Genomic DNA, 15,624 nt, shown 5'->3' with positions numbered 1-15,624 from the left:
CTGAAGCCAGTTTCTTTTGTATGGCACTTGCGTACAAAGGGAATTAGTCTCATTTTCTAAATAGTTTCTTAAAAGAATATAAGTAATTGTTCGCCAAGAAACACGTGAAAAAGCAGCTGCATCGCTCCATGCTCCCTCCTTTTCCTTCATATTCATTGCTCTCCCGCCTCGAAATAGGCTGGGAAAAGACAATTAAAAATATGATCAAGCGTACCATATTTAACTAATTGAAAATTCAATTCTGATCAAAAAAAGGTTAATCAAATGAACAGGAAATCAGTAAAATCAATCAAAAACAAATTCAAAACTAAAACAACGAAGTGCAAAGAAAGAAGGTAATGAAGTGAATTGTGCGACTGCGACAACAACATTGCAGTATTTATTTCATTTCTTTGAACGATCCTGATATGAAAGAAGCATTGACGAAAGTTGAGAATTTCCCGATGCGCCACCACCAGAGCCAGAAAATCCTGCAATAGGAGACATTTTCGGTCCGCCAGTGGATGATTTTTTTCCGAGTCTGGGAGGGCCACCGCTTTTGACTTGATCGCCAATCTTCAGTGTCACACCAGGCTGAAGGCGGAGATTGTCAGGGATTGGCGGCTGGGCTGCTTCAGATGGCTTGAACTGTCCGTCGCGACGGTCGGGGAACAGAGCAAGCAGCGACTGTGCGGCTGGTGCTTTGGTTTTGTCTTTTGTTTCGTCTTTCTTCTTTGATGTGGATGCAGCGTTGGAAGATAAATGCTTTGAAGATGGTTTTATTGTTGATGGAGAAGTTTTTCTATCTGAAGTTGTTTTGCTTGAAGATGCAGCAGCAGAAGAAGAATTTGAAGACGAATCTGCTTTTTTTGCTGCTGAAGTAGAAGACAATGAAGATGATGATGAAGAAGGTGTTTTTTGCGTATCTTTTTCTCCTCCTTTCTTTTTTTGTTTATCAGCTGGCTCTTCTTTGATTTCAGGCTCTTCTTTCTTTGTGACGATATTTGGTACAACTGTGACATCTGCCAGCTTTTCTGGATTTACTGGCTTCAGCATAACAACGCCATTTGTCGTGTATGCATATGCCTTTCCACGCAGCGACTGCTTCAGCTTCTGAGTGCGCTCTTGTTCCAACCTCGCTTGCTGAGTAGATTAATAAAAAGAGAAGGAAAGACATTGTGGGGGGATGGGGGGTGGGGGTGGGGGGTTGTAAATTTAAATACAGTTGGGAAAATGAGGTTATAAAGATTTAATTCAAAGCGTTTTAATTCAAATAAGCATTGATCAATGAAAATTTTCTTCCTTTTGCCATCATTAACAAAAATAAATTGAATTTCTTTTTTCTTTTCTATCTTTATAAATGCTTTCCAACAACACATACCAAAGCCATTTTCTCTTTTGCCTCTTCTCTTTGCTTCCTTTCTGCCTCCACAGCAGCTCTGATAGCTTCGTTTTGCAATGCAGAGGAACCAACAGCAGGCTGTTGTTGTAGTGGTTGGGCCATTCTTATGACAACTTTTGAACCTCTTTTCTCTTCAGTCGCAGGTCCTCTATTATTTGTATTTCCTAACCCTCCTTTTTGTCCTGTTCCGAGTCTTCCTTTTCCAGATTTTGTATCGTTTGATATAAATCCACTTCCGCTTAACCCACCAAACTTTCTTGACATTGTAGAACTTCCGCCACCTCTTTCCAATGTCTCATCCAACGGAGTTTGAGCAGAAGATCCCCCAATATATCTTTGATTGACGTGGCTTCCTCTGGTTGTACTTATTCTGTAGTAATTATTTTAAAAAAAATATTCAATAAGCCCAAAAAGAAAAAAATAATGCATGCCTTGAAGATGAAAGTTCTTGTCGCATCAATGAATCGGGAATTCGTGGCTCAATTTTAACAGGAACAGCTCCACAAGCCCAAGAATCAATTGGAAGAGGAGGGGGAGCTTTTGAAGAATTTCAAAATATTTATAATTACAAAAATAAAAATTAAATAAGAAAAGAATCAAACGTAATCCAGGCTTCCATGAAGGAGAAGTTTCACATTCCATTTCCCCTTGGTCCTTGATGGGAAAGCACCACTGAATGTTGCAAAAAACAAAAATATATGTTCAACGAATTTTTAGTCTTTGAAAGGAATACCTCGAGCATTGCATCAAAAACTCCAAGCATCCTCTGAACTTCGTATTCTGGCACAAGGCTTTGATAATAACGCTCAATATATTCATCTGCAGCGGATTCAACAATATCGTTCAATATTGAGCATGAAGCCGATTCTGCTTCCTCCTGCATCGCAATAAACTCTTCTCCTATACCCTCCATAAATATTTTTGGAGGAGGTGTTGGAACTCTTTCGCTTTCAGGAGTCAAAACTTCATCCATCTTAACAAATAAAAATGATAAAAAACTACCATCCCTTTATAAGATATTTTTCCAAAATATCAGAAAGTTATTTTAAGTGTGTAATTATGATTATAAATGTTGTTTTCAATAAAAGTTCAAAAATTTGTGAACAAATCAACATGCATATGGCAGTCAGATCAAAGTCTTTTTTTGTTCTGGTTGTAAAAAGATGATGTCAATAGCAAGCCTTGTGCTTGTTGTTTGCATTTGCCAAAGCGAAGCTTTATTTTCTCAGGAACCAAGGAGCTTTGAAAAAAGCGCTTCATATACACATATATGCCCTCAAAACGAAAAGATGAATTTTATGTTCTTTTTGGCAAATACTACTTTTTATTTAGAAGACACTTGCTTAAACCCGCTTTTGGTCAAATCATCTTTACATGTTTTAGGCGATTCGGAGTTTCGTTTGTGTAATTGCAAGTTTAATATTGATCAGAGAATGAACTCAACTTTGTTTCGAATTTCTGGAATCTGCAATGTGAACAATTTAACTTTAAACATCCATGATTTAAAAATGATAAATTTTGCTGGCATTGCTGAAATGAACGATTGTTCAAGTAGGATTTCGATTTTTGATTCAACATTCAAGAGTATATCAAAAAAAGCGATTGTTACATTCCTCTCGCGTGGGGAAATGCTTTCATCTTCAATTATTTCATGTAATTTTTACAATATGACAAGTATTTCTTCTGGGGCAGAAGATGATTATTTACCATCTCGATGCTGCTCCAATTTATTTGATTCAAGCTCATTTCATAAAGTCCAAAACCCTTATTATGGCTTTTTTGTGGATAATCGTGGACTAGACCATTTCAACGTTTTTAATAGCTCATTTGACGAATGTTTAAATTACAGATATTCGTTTTTTAATTATCGCCAAGAGTTCAATCAAGGAACTCATTCATTTGAAGAAGCTCAATTCATGAATATCAGAACGACTGATAGCTTAGAAGGAGGAGCTCTTGAAATTTGCAATGAAGCCTCTGTCACGATTTTATATGGCTCATTCATTTGGTGTTCTGTTGATACTGTTGTGACTGAAAGCCATGCAGGAATTGGAGGAGGTTTTGTTGCCAAGGACACATCACATCCGATAGTATTAAAGGGAGTTCAATTCGAAAATTGTTCCGCGTTCTCAGCAGGAGGTGCCATTGGCTTTTACAGAACAACTGGACTTGCATCCGTCTCTCAATGCGTTTTCGAAAAGTGCATTTCAGGAAAAATACTTACTCCTCCTTCTCGAACAACAAATTTACACGAGCATTATCAAAATCCAAAGAAATTTACCGAGGCAAATGAAGATTTAGATTTTTGTCGAGAATCTGGGGGAGCCATTTACATTTGCATGGCAAAGGAAGCATCAATTTCTGGATGCTCGTTTGAAGAATGTGGATCCGTTCACGGAGGAGGAGCAATCGGTATTGATTCATTCAACTATCCGAATCCAGATGCCTCATTTGATTTCACTGCGACTTTCAGCGATTGCGTCTTTCAGGAATGCTTTGCATCACCAACTTCAGATCAGGAACAGCGCAGCGGAGGTGGCGCCATGTGGATCTATGACATTTCACAGGATTCATTTCTTTCGGTGATGTTTTGTTCCTTCCTGAAAAACTATTTAAAAGCTAACGCTCTTGAAAATGGAGGAAATAACAAGGAATCTGAAAGCAACAGCGAAACCGAAGGAACGGATATCGTATTTTCAAAAAGTTGCACAAGAATCCCTCCATTAGAGCAATTTGGCTGGTCTACTTCCACAAGCAATCAAGTGCGTGTGTTTGATGCATCGAAAAAATTAGCGTTAAATGAATTCTTACCAAATCCGTTGAACAGTAAAATTATTGTCAAAAATGGAGGATCAATAAGCAGCGTTTGTGGAGAAGACGAGCAGAACCCCTGCTCAACAATTGAAAGTGGAATTAAAAGAGTGTACGTTATTTCTCCGCAGGTTCTTGATATTAGAGAAGGTGTATACGCGGAAACCAAGACTTTGAATCTAAATAAGCACTCGTGTCAAAATCATTATGACTCCTCAAAGTTCCATCTGAAAGGAGAATCGCTCAATAAAGTTACCATTCATCCCACAATTGTTAAAGCAAACGCTAATGAGGAACAAGTAATGACTGAAGATGCTGAGCCTGGGAATGGGTGGATTAAATGCTCAGGCTGCAATCTTTTGATGGAAGAACTAAAAATAAAGCCGAATTGCGTATCGGGATATATTCATACGATTCTTTATTTGACCCAGCAAGAAGCGTGTGCAAGTTTTGTTCATTGCGAATTTAACGGAGAAGCTCCTGTTCAGAAACATAATGACCTGACAAATGCAATGAAAAATGGAAAATCAAACGAGGATATGCTCAGTTCTTCAGTTATTGTAGCTGAAAATGGTTTTGTGTCTTTAACAAACGTTGCATTTAACTCCTTAACCCTTCTTAATGTTCCTTGCATTAACCTTATTACTCCTTATAAAATGCTTGCGAAAAAAGTGACTTTTTCAGCAGTTACAAGAAAAGAGGATATACCTTCTCAAAATATGGGTGGCGCTGCTTTTTCCTGCAAGCTAATTTCGAGCAACACACTAGATTTTGAAGAATGTTCGTTTGAAAACGTGAAAATTACAACTCCGACAAATGCACGCAAATCAATTAACGGCAAAACTGAATTGGGCACTATGTCAAATGAAGATATACTCCTTTCTAATTGCGGTGCTGCATTTTATTTTTCGATGGAAGATTATTCACAATTTACAATAACTGATACAAAATTCAACGCTTGCACAGCCAAAGGTACATATGCCGGACGTGGCGGTGCCATTTTTATTCGAAAAAAAGGAAGCACTTCTCAGTTCAAATTAAATAACTGTAATTTTATTAATTGTGATGCAAATGTTGGAAGAGATGTGTTTGTAAATGTGGATTCTGCGTCGCAGTCGCTTGTTGAGGCTGCCCCTCTTTCATCTTTTAATTTCGTGAAAATTGCGCCATATGACAAAGCCAATGCACTTTTTGGACGCAATTCAGACACCGATTTGGATCTTACGAAGGTTTGGAAGCGATCGGCTGAAATAGCGTTCACTTCAGAAAAAGGGGAAGATGTTTCATTCTGCGGATCAGAAGTCGAACCGTGTCGTGGTCTTGTGAATGCAGCTCGGAATTTGGCAGGCGATACAAAGACTCTGTATGTTTGCGACAAGAGCGATATTTCAGGTGAAATTAAGTTGGATGGAGTTAGCATTCAGAAAATGGGCAGTACGCAGCCAAAAATAACAGTAAGTTGGAACGAGCAAGATGAAGTTACCATTCCTTCTTTAATTCAAACAGAAACAACTTTGAGCATATCCCAAATGGAGTTTTACCTCCCGACTTCCGTGGGACATCAATCGCTTATTCGATCAAGTGGAACCTTGATTAGTATTGGATATGTGTCGTTTCAGCCAATTCTGCAAGCCAATTTCTGGGCACATGATGGCTTATCATCAAATCAAATAGGAACTTCAGCTAATGAAGACGATTTTCATGTTGATTTTGCTATTCTTGCTGCTTCTAGTGGAGACGTAAATATTAACTCTGTCGCATTAAACTTAATGAGCTCAACGAGTGTTGTTTTGAATTTTGAAAGCAATACGAACAAAGTTGAGTTAACAGATTTGATTGCGAGGAAATTAAAATTAAGTTTGAATTTCCTCAAATGTGAATCAAAAGAATTGATATTGCACTCTCTTGATATGAACGATATTTCTGTTTCTAAAGTCCAAGCAAAGAACGATGATACAGGTTCTCATAGTGTCCTTGATTTGAGCGTTCCAACAGACGGAATAGCAAACATCAACAATACATTGAGCAGCGAAATCCACAACACTGAAACAGGAAAGGTTACAGGTGGACTTATCAAGGCAACGATACAAAGTGGCGGTTCGCTGAACTTGAAAGGTGGATCGTATAAAGCGTGTTCTGTGAATGAGAACGAAGGGAGAGGAGGTGCATTATATTTTGCAGTGAAAAATTCTGAAGGCTCTCAATTTTTATTGGACGGTATTACGTTTTTAAATAATAAAGCTCGATTCGGAAGCGATATGTTCCTTTTTGCGCAAAAAGATTTGTCAAATTCTGCAAAAGAAAGCAGGTTTTGCTTCCCTTTTGACTCGGATCACTTCTTGCACCAGAACTCGTTGAGTGGCTGTGAAGCCAACAATGAAGGCAAAGTTGTCAGCCTGTTTTCATTTTGGGAATACTTTGGCTCAAATGTGTATGTTGACGGCCGCGAGCCACATATCAATGAGAAGCTTTGTGGAAGTTCTAACCGACCTTGCCTGACTGTTGAGTATGGTCTCACTCACTTATACAACAGCGAGTCGGATGATAGCGTGCTGAAACTGACTATTGTTTCATCAGCTGAAGTCAAAACTGAAATTAATCTGAGTGATGTGACTGTGATGGGTGGGAGCAGCGATCCATTAGAAAAGCTAATCATAAAACTTGAAGCGCAAGAACTTGCTTCAAAAGGGCTGATACTCATTGAAGGGGATAGTGGCATTAGTAACATAGAGATTGACTTACTCGAGAAATTAGCTGAAAATAATCTGAAATATTCCATGATTTATTCTGAAGCAGGTTCTGCGAAGTTCATTAATTGCATTTTTAACGGGGCTCAATCGAATTTATATGGCTCTTCCCATCAAAATTATCAGTCATTGCAAAATACCGTTATTGATATAAAATATCCTGTTATGCATATAAATTCAGGAGATGTTGAAATAAAAGCATGCACATTTACATCCTTTACAACAAATCAGCCACTCATATGGGCTGAAAAAGCTTCTTTATTAGGAATTACTTCAACGAAAATCGTCAACATCAATTATTTGTACGACACTTCTTCCATCAGCCCTTCGCTGATTTCTTGTGCAATGACAACTCACTTTGAAATTTCTGAATCAAACTGTTCAGATGTTATTATTACCTCTTCAAAGATTCCTGCTCCTTTTATCGGGACCAATATTGAACCGAATTGCATATGGAAGATATCTAATTGCAACTTTACAAGGATCTCCTCAAACACTGTCGCTGGCACAAATGGTGGATGCTTGTTTTTGAGCATTGATGGAGATGGAAGATTTTCTGTTGCGAGCACAACCTTCGCTCAATGTACCGTGAATAATAAGCAAGCATCAGGCAGTGTTGGAGGAAGAGGTGGCGCTGTATACATTCATTTCTTGGCATCTTCTCTTTACAACTACCTTTTGAGTGCAATAACATTTACGCAGAATGATGCATATCACGGAAGAGATGCTTATCTTTTGAACGATAATGCCTTGGAACTTTGTGCTAAGAATGAGTATTTCGCCTTTGATATTTCTGAAAAGATGTACAATCGCAATAATGCTTTGTGGGGAAGTGGAAAAGGAAGTTATTCGAATGAAAAGGATTTAATAGAATTATGGGAGTATCGAAGCAATAAACTATTTGTTGCAACAAAAGGGGAAGATACTCTTCTTTGTGGATCGAACGACAATCCATGCCTTTCGTTGGATTATGTCATGAGCCACTTTCCATCTGATGCAACCACCAGGACTATTTCCATTAAAGGCACTGGTCATCTTTACGAAGACGCAGACTTTAGCGGATTGCTGATCAATTCGGAAAGTTATACCAGCTCAATTGTAATTGCAGAAGAATCACATGAACTGACAGAAACAGATCCACTTATTAGAATTAGCACAACAGAAGCTAAGAAAGATTTTACAGAGACAACAATTAAAAGTTGCTCATTTGTTGTCCCAGCAAAATGCAAGCACACATATCTGATAGGTATATATGGAGGGAGCACAAAGTTAATATCTGTTTCTGCTGTACAGAATAAAATGGAAGAATTTAATTATTGCAGATGGACGTTCGCGACTATTGAAGGAGGATCAGTTGAAATTTCAGACTCGACTTTTTGTGGACTGAACATTACGAGGCCAATATTCAAAGTTGGTAAAGCATCGGTTGTCTTCAATTCCACTAATGTTGGAAGCATTGAAATGATGACAAATGGTGATCTATCTGAAGATATAGCTGTATCCGCTTTTTCTTTGAACATTCCAGCAAATTATAAAACAATATTTAAAAATTTAACTATATGTGAAATTGGTGGCACTTTTGTTGAGAAAGGTAAGGGAATGGGAATTAACGCTAAAGTTGAAGAAGATGGAGGTGAAATAATAATTGAGAAAAGCGAGCTCACATTTTGCTTGGCTGACATGTATGCAGGAAAAGGAGGAGCACTTTTCATTGATATTAGTAACGTTAAACCAAAAAGTACGTCATTGAGCGGAGACATATTGGGAAGTTTAGATAATGCTGAGTATTTGTTTTATCTTGATTCTGTTTACTTCGAAATGAATTCTGCACACATCGGGGGAGATGTGTATGTTTATGCTGACTCGATAAAGAAGCAGGTCCTTAAAATGCAGTTTCATCTTTCAGACGAAGCGTTTAATATTAGCTGGAATGGATTTTGGGCAAAAGATTGCAGTGACTATACGGATGATATCAATCTCCTTGAAATTTGGTATTATCATAATGAGAAAATCTATGCAAGCCAGAAAGGAAAGGATACAGACAGATGCGGAGAGGAAAATAATCCGTGTCAAACCGTTTATTTCGGTGTAAGACATCTGTTAATTTATAAAGAGGACAAAGAAATGCACTTGATAATTATGGAGCAAAGCTCGTTGTCTTCATCTCTTTCTATTGTCAAATGTTCTTTACATTCATCAAAGCCCACTTCGCTTGCTGGTATTACTATTAATGCAACAACAGAGGAGCCGAAGGATGCTTTAATAGTCGGAGTGAATAGTTTTACTGTTAAAGATATTCACTTTAATGTGACAACGCAAATGGATTACAGATACTTTATCTTATCTTCAGTTATCGAAGGTGAATATGGACTCACCTTGAATCATGTTAGATTATCTGCTTCTTCATCAGTAGCAATTAACTTTATTTTTGCAGGAGTGTTGAATGGCTTTTTGAAAGTTGATAAACTTTCTGTTGAATCAACTCGTCATGGATCTCCAATAATAAAATTAGACTATATTAATGTCACTTCACAAATAAATAATATCACAGCTTCTTCTGTTAATCTAACGAGCTGCTCGCTTATTGAATCAGCCCGCACAAAGAGATTACTCATAACTAATTACACCATCAACAAAGTTGTATCCACATCTACTACTGGATGTGCACTGAAAGCTGCTGCAACGACAGGAATGCATGTTTCTTTGACAAAATGCTATTTCACTTCTGCTGATACAAACAGCAATAATGGTGAAGGCGGTGCATGCCACATACGAATGGAGGAAGATGCAATGGTTACAATATCAGATTCGATTTTTACAACATGCAGCGCCAATTCTAAAAGCGGAAGAGGTGGGGCTTTGTTTATGTTTTTATCAGATGGATGCTCTCTTGAATATCAGCTGAATGAAATCAAATTTGATCAATGTAAAGCAGCTTTTGGATCTGACATATATTTCTATTCTATTGGACCAAGTTTGAAAGAGATTTCTGCGCCTTCGAAATTTAATTTCTCTTTGAATCCACTTGTTTTTAAGAGGACTAATGCGATTTTTGGACGTGATACTGAAACTATAGATAAGGATATTATGCAATTCTGGGAATATAACAATGAAACTGTTTACATCTCAAAAGCTGGAGATGATTTTGTAACATGTGGCACACAGCTTAATCCGTGCAAAAGTATCAATTACTGTCGAAATCGACTGACTGGCGGAAAACAGCAAGCACTAATTTTAAATAATCTCTTAATCTCTGAAAAATCTCAGATTACAGGAATAGAAATGTATAACGGTAAATTGGAAACGGTTCCGCAAGTTACAGTTCGTATGGACAGCGATAGCGGGGACTACATTTTGGAGAATGAAGGAAATACTTTGTTGAGTACATTAAATATTATTATTGAAGATCCTAAAAACTTTGAAGTATTTCTTCATTCTACAATTGGATTGTCTCGCATTACTAGTTCAGAATTGATAGGGAAGATTAGTAACTCATTTGCACTTGCGCTTATCTGCGTGGAGGGAGGAAGTTTTGAATTTAATGACGTGATTATAAAGAACTTTTCATTTGCAGATAATGTTCCTTCAACTAATATTAATTCACATGAAACAATATTTAGAAATGATATGATCTCAAACGATTCAGATGAGACACTTCTGCATAATACACAAATGAATGCGTTGTCATTCAAAGGCGCAATAATCTTTCGAGGAATTACAAAAGCTAACTTATTAAATATAACTTGTTCCAATATTACAATGGCATCGAAATCATTCATTGAAGTGGAACCAAAAACAGTGCCACAAGAAGTTATGCCAGTGGAGGCAGGAGAAAAAACAATCACTATTTCAAATTCAATATTTCATGACATAAGTAGTCAATCAATATCTGATCCTGCTCTTATTTATTCAGAAGACAAAGACATTAGCTACTCTTTTAGCGATGCTAGAATTATTCGATGCCTGTCAAAATCTTCAAGTGCTTCATCAGCATATTTCAAGAATTCTGTATTAAACTGGAAGTTTTGCATAGTGAAGGGTCAATTATATACAGATAGTGATTCACATACTTCACACAACTTTGAAAAAGACATTGGTTTGCTTAGTGCAAACGAAACTGAATCAAATCACATTCGCGATACCAAGAAATCTTCAAATGATGAAGTTGAAGTGTGCAGCTGGAAGCACTCGATGATGGAATTTGAAGCTTGCACAACAACAATGGAAGACCCCACCGTTGCTAATTCCACATGTGGAGGACTTTCTGTCATTGGAGGGAAGCTTGTTATCACAACAGGTGAATTTTTCAACAATAACCCTGTAATTAATCGCTTTCCATCTGCTCGGCATAATATTCATTGTGAGCAAAAGGGGAACGTTGAGGTGAAAAGCGTAAAAGGAAGCAGCGATGGTGCGCCAGAAAATCCATCGATGTGGGTTGATCGGCAGGACTGTCAGGTGGCAGGTGTGCAAACTTTGAGTAAAGCACCTTTATTTGTCCCAATCTTGAAAAATATAACCGTTGTGAAGCAGTCTTCTACAATTCAATCTAATGATGCTGAAGGACCGCTCGTGATATTTAATGGTGAAAACTTGATGCCATGCTTAATGATAGGAGAGATGTTTTTCATTGTGCATGGTGTGGAAATTAGCTCGATGACTTTTCCACTTGTTTCTTTTTCAAACGACACTTCATGTGCAGGCATCCCAAAACAATCATATATCGATACTGCAGACAGGAAAACCGTGATTGCGGTGCGAATTCAATTTGGTGGTTTGGCAGGAGCTGAAGACAAGAAAGAGATTACAAATTATTCCATATTCAGAGATATGCTGCCTGATGAAGTGGATAAAAAAGCTGAGCAAATGCCTCCAACAGTTACAGGCTTTATGGTCGCATTCGTCATGATGTTTGCAGCATGCGTTACTCTTTGTGTGATAATTGTATATGTTGTCTACACTCGAAAGAGAAGGAGAAAGAGAAGATTGCAGCACACAGAAGATTCGCTCAGAAAGCAGCTGATTTTAAGTGATGACGAGCAAGCTGCTCTTGAATCTTAACTTCCTTCAGAATGTTGCTAAATGTTTCAGTTTTTTTGATTGTGAAATGTTATTTTACAAATTTTAGAAATTCTTTTTGTTATTGAAAACGAGTGAATTTGACTTTTTCTCAAAAGCATTCTGTTCTTTTCGTTGTTTCGTGTCTTGTAATTAGAAAAAGGATTGTGATCTCAAAATTGTTCAATCTTTTTTCATTTTGTTCAGTTTCTTCTCGAATATACTCTTTTTCGAATTTTTGTTAAAGAAAGAATATCTCCATTTTTTGATTGAATTGAAATTTTTCCTTTCAAATTTGATAACTGTTAATTGAGTTCATTTTATTTAATTAATTGCTAAATTATCTTACAATGATGGTTACTTAAAAAAATTTTTGAACGTTAATCAAAAATCTGTTTGTTCAAACTTTGTGTGAATGGACAATTCAAAATTGTAATCATTTTTGACTAGCTTCTATCATTTCGCAATAGTATCTGTTATTTTTGTAATGAAAATTAAAAATGCATACTAATATCAAGCCACCTCGCATATATTTATATATATAATCATGGACAAAACCCGGGAAATGGACAAAACCCGGACTTTTTCATAAAATTCATATTTTTCAACAAGTTTCAAAAATTAAATTATGATAATTCATACATTCATATATCAGCATATAGCACATCTTACCATATCCAAATTTTTATTTGTTGTGCTGTATTTATGAAGAAATAAATAATTTTTATTTTTGAAAATTTGACTTTTAATGAATTTTTCTATTTCAACAAAACGATTCAGTTCATCTTTTTCACATATAACTTATTTTTTCTATGTCACAAACAATTCTTGTTATTTTTTATTTTCCACAATTTGCTCGTTAAGACTGAATGAAAAGCTATCATTTTTGAAAAATTTTTGTCAATGGGATAACTTAAAAAATATTTTTTGCAAAACACAAAAACATCCAAGTGAATTTAACACATGCATCAATAAATATGACAGATATATAAATTTCTTCATAGTTGAAATTAAAAATGATTCTATAATTATTTCATTAATAAATATTGTTTTCATTATTGATGATTTTAATGATCATTTTCATTGAATATTCCACCGAATCGTATTTAACAAAATGAAAATGGAATCATTTTTAATTTCAACTATGAAGAAATTTATATATCTGTCATATTTATTGATGCATGTGTTAAATTCACTTGGATGTTTTTGTGTTTTGCAAAAAATATTTTTTAAGTTATCCCATTGACAAAAATTTTTCAAAAATGATAGCTTTTCATTCAGTCTTAACGAGCAAATTGTGGAAAATAAAAAATAACAAGAATTGTTTGTGACATAGAAAAAATAAGTTATATGTGAAAAAGATGAACTGAATCGTTTTGTTGAAATAGAAAAATTCATTAAAAGTCAAATTTTCAAAAATAAAAATTATTTATTTCTTCATAAATACAGCACAACAAATAAAAATTTGGATATGGTAAGATGTGCTATATGCTGATATATGAATGTATGAATTATCATAATTTAATTTTTGAAACTTGTTGAAAAATATGAATTTTATGAAAAAGTCCGGGTTTTGTCCATTTCCCGGGTTTTGTCCATGATTATATTCCCAAAATGTGTTATGATAATTTTCTATATTTTGCAACTGAAAACAAATGACTTAAGAATGCATTATTATTTTTCCATTAACTTTATGATGGTATGTGAAAAAAATTTAGAAAATGAATGATAAGTTTTCCTTTTTTTTTTTTTTTTTTTTTTTTAGCAAATCCCGTTTTCACAATAAACCAAAGATTGTTGTTATTCTTTCAATAAAAAAAAGAAAGAAAGAAAAGAAAAAAGAAAAGGAAAGGAAAAGGAAAATGAAAAGGAAAGGGAAAAGAAAACTTTTAAAAGAAAAAAAATGTTTCAAAATTTCAAAAATTAAAACAAAGAAAATGAAGCTAATATTTATTCCAATTTGGTGCAAGCACATCGTGAATGTGACTTCTCAAAGAAATTTAATTGTTTTCATTTTCATCAAAAGAAAACACTTGAATTGCTTTCAATGAAATTGATGAATTGTTTATATGTTTGGTGGAAAATATGGACCTTCAAGCCTTTTTTGCACAATGCATTGAAAAATAAAATCGCTCATAACTTTATTTCGCTTTCTCAGATTTCATAACAAATTTGATTTTCATATCTGTAAATAGGTGTCATTGAAATCAAAACATAAAGTTTTCCAACATATGACGAATGTCATTAAATGGACCAATTTAAATTATATTTTTAGATATAAAATGGTCAATGAAAAGTGCATAATTTTTCAATGAAAATCCTTGAAAGAAATATTTTGCACCGTTTGAAATCTTTTGAAATGATTTAGACTTCAATTAATGTGATCTGTTTTGATATCATTTATTTTTTTCGGAGTGTTGATAATTGATAAGTTTCTTTGATATTAGGAAAATATTTTTAAAAACAATGATATTATCATCACAATTGAAACAAACCCAATGCTTGAGATGAAAGCATGACAAAGTCATGTGTAAATTTCCTTGCAGCAATTTAAAGCACATTCACATGTGTTCAAAGCAAATATTCTACCATTAAATTTCATTGAATATTTCTGATTTCGATATTTATCACCCATATATTTTTCGAATGAGACATTTATTTGCTTTAATTTTTATATCAGCATCATTGATTGAACATTTGGGACAAAATATTTCTTTTCAGGCATTTTCATTGAAAAATTATGCACTTTTCGTTGAATTTTTGAAAACAAAAAACATAATAAAAATGGGTTCATTTTTTGATATACATGGAATGTCACATAAATTTTATGTTATAATATCTATGACGACTATTTGCAGATAAGAAAATTCTATCTATCTTGAAATTTGAGGATGATTGATAAAGGTGTGAGTGAATCAATTTTTCAATGCCTTGTGCAAAAAAAAGCTTGAAAGTCCATATTTTCCCCCATTAAAACATTTGGAGTATTTTTTTTTTTTTTTTTTTTTTTTTTTTTTTTTTTTTTTTTTTTTTTTTTTTTTTTTTTATTGAAGTGGAAAATAGGTGACGGACGTGACGAATTTTTTTCTTCACGTCACCCAGGGCTAGATTAATCACTTATATATTTTTTCTTTTCTTAAACATAATACTCAAATATATTCATTTCGTTTTAAAAAATAAGTGATATTTTCCTTGGGAGTTTGTTACAAAATTTGATCAAAGAATGACACTTTCTAAATAATATTTCAAAATTAAATGACTTGCATCATTTCGAAAAGAGCAATCCATTTTTTTTTGAATAAGATACAATACAAAATAAATTATAAGCAAATCAATGAAATACTCCATTCAATTAAAATTATTCCATTGAAGAAGAAAAAAAAAGAGATAGAATTTGGAAATCATTGTTACAGCAACAAGAAACAACAATATAATTCCAAAAACGTCTCAAATAAATGTGTTCTTGCTATTTATATATAAAACTTTGAATATTGTTAACAAATTGTGTTTGACATATTCATCTTGATTAATTTTTGTGAAACGAGAAATGACAACACCCATATCTTAATTATTGATCAAAAATATTTAATTTATCGAATATTTTGACATTTAGATAATTGCATACAA

The 15,624-nt window shown here is 34.5% G+C and overlaps 2 protein-coding genes across 2 annotated transcripts; one reads left to right on the top strand and one right to left on the bottom strand.

The window, feature by feature from the left end:
- Positions 1-384: 384 nt before the first annotated feature.
- On the bottom strand, positions 385-2,386 carry MONOS_8561 (uncharacterized protein; the record flags this gene model as incomplete). The annotated part of the gene is made up of 5 exons (XM_067878983.1): positions 2,115-2,386; positions 1,984-2,053; positions 1,813-1,918; positions 1,361-1,751; positions 385-1,122 (listed from the first exon to the last, which is right to left on the bottom strand). The coding sequence occupies exons 1-5, from the start codon at positions 2,352-2,354 to the stop codon at positions 385-387; spliced, it is 1,545 nt and encodes a 514-aa protein (XP_067733382.1). The 5' UTR covers positions 2,355-2,386.
- A 123-nt stretch (positions 2,387-2,509) lies between these two features.
- MONOS_8560 (uncharacterized protein) lies at positions 2,510-12,514 on the top strand. Its single transcript, XM_067878982.1, has one exon. It carries the CDS (start codon positions 2,545-2,547, stop codon positions 11,998-12,000), a length of 9,456 nt encoding a protein of 3,151 aa, XP_067733381.1. The 5' UTR covers positions 2,510-2,544; the 3' UTR covers positions 12,001-12,514.
- Positions 12,515-15,624: the final 3,110 nt, after the last annotated feature.

This window comes from Monocercomonoides exilis (assembly GCF_001643675.1).
Source record: "Monocercomonoides exilis strain PA203 chromosome Unknown scaffold7-2047599, whole genome shotgun sequence".
In the NCBI taxonomy this organism is placed as follows: domain Eukaryota; phylum Preaxostyla; order Oxymonadida; family Polymastigidae; genus Monocercomonoides; species Monocercomonoides exilis.
This window is presented reverse-complemented; position numbering and strand designations above follow the sequence as displayed.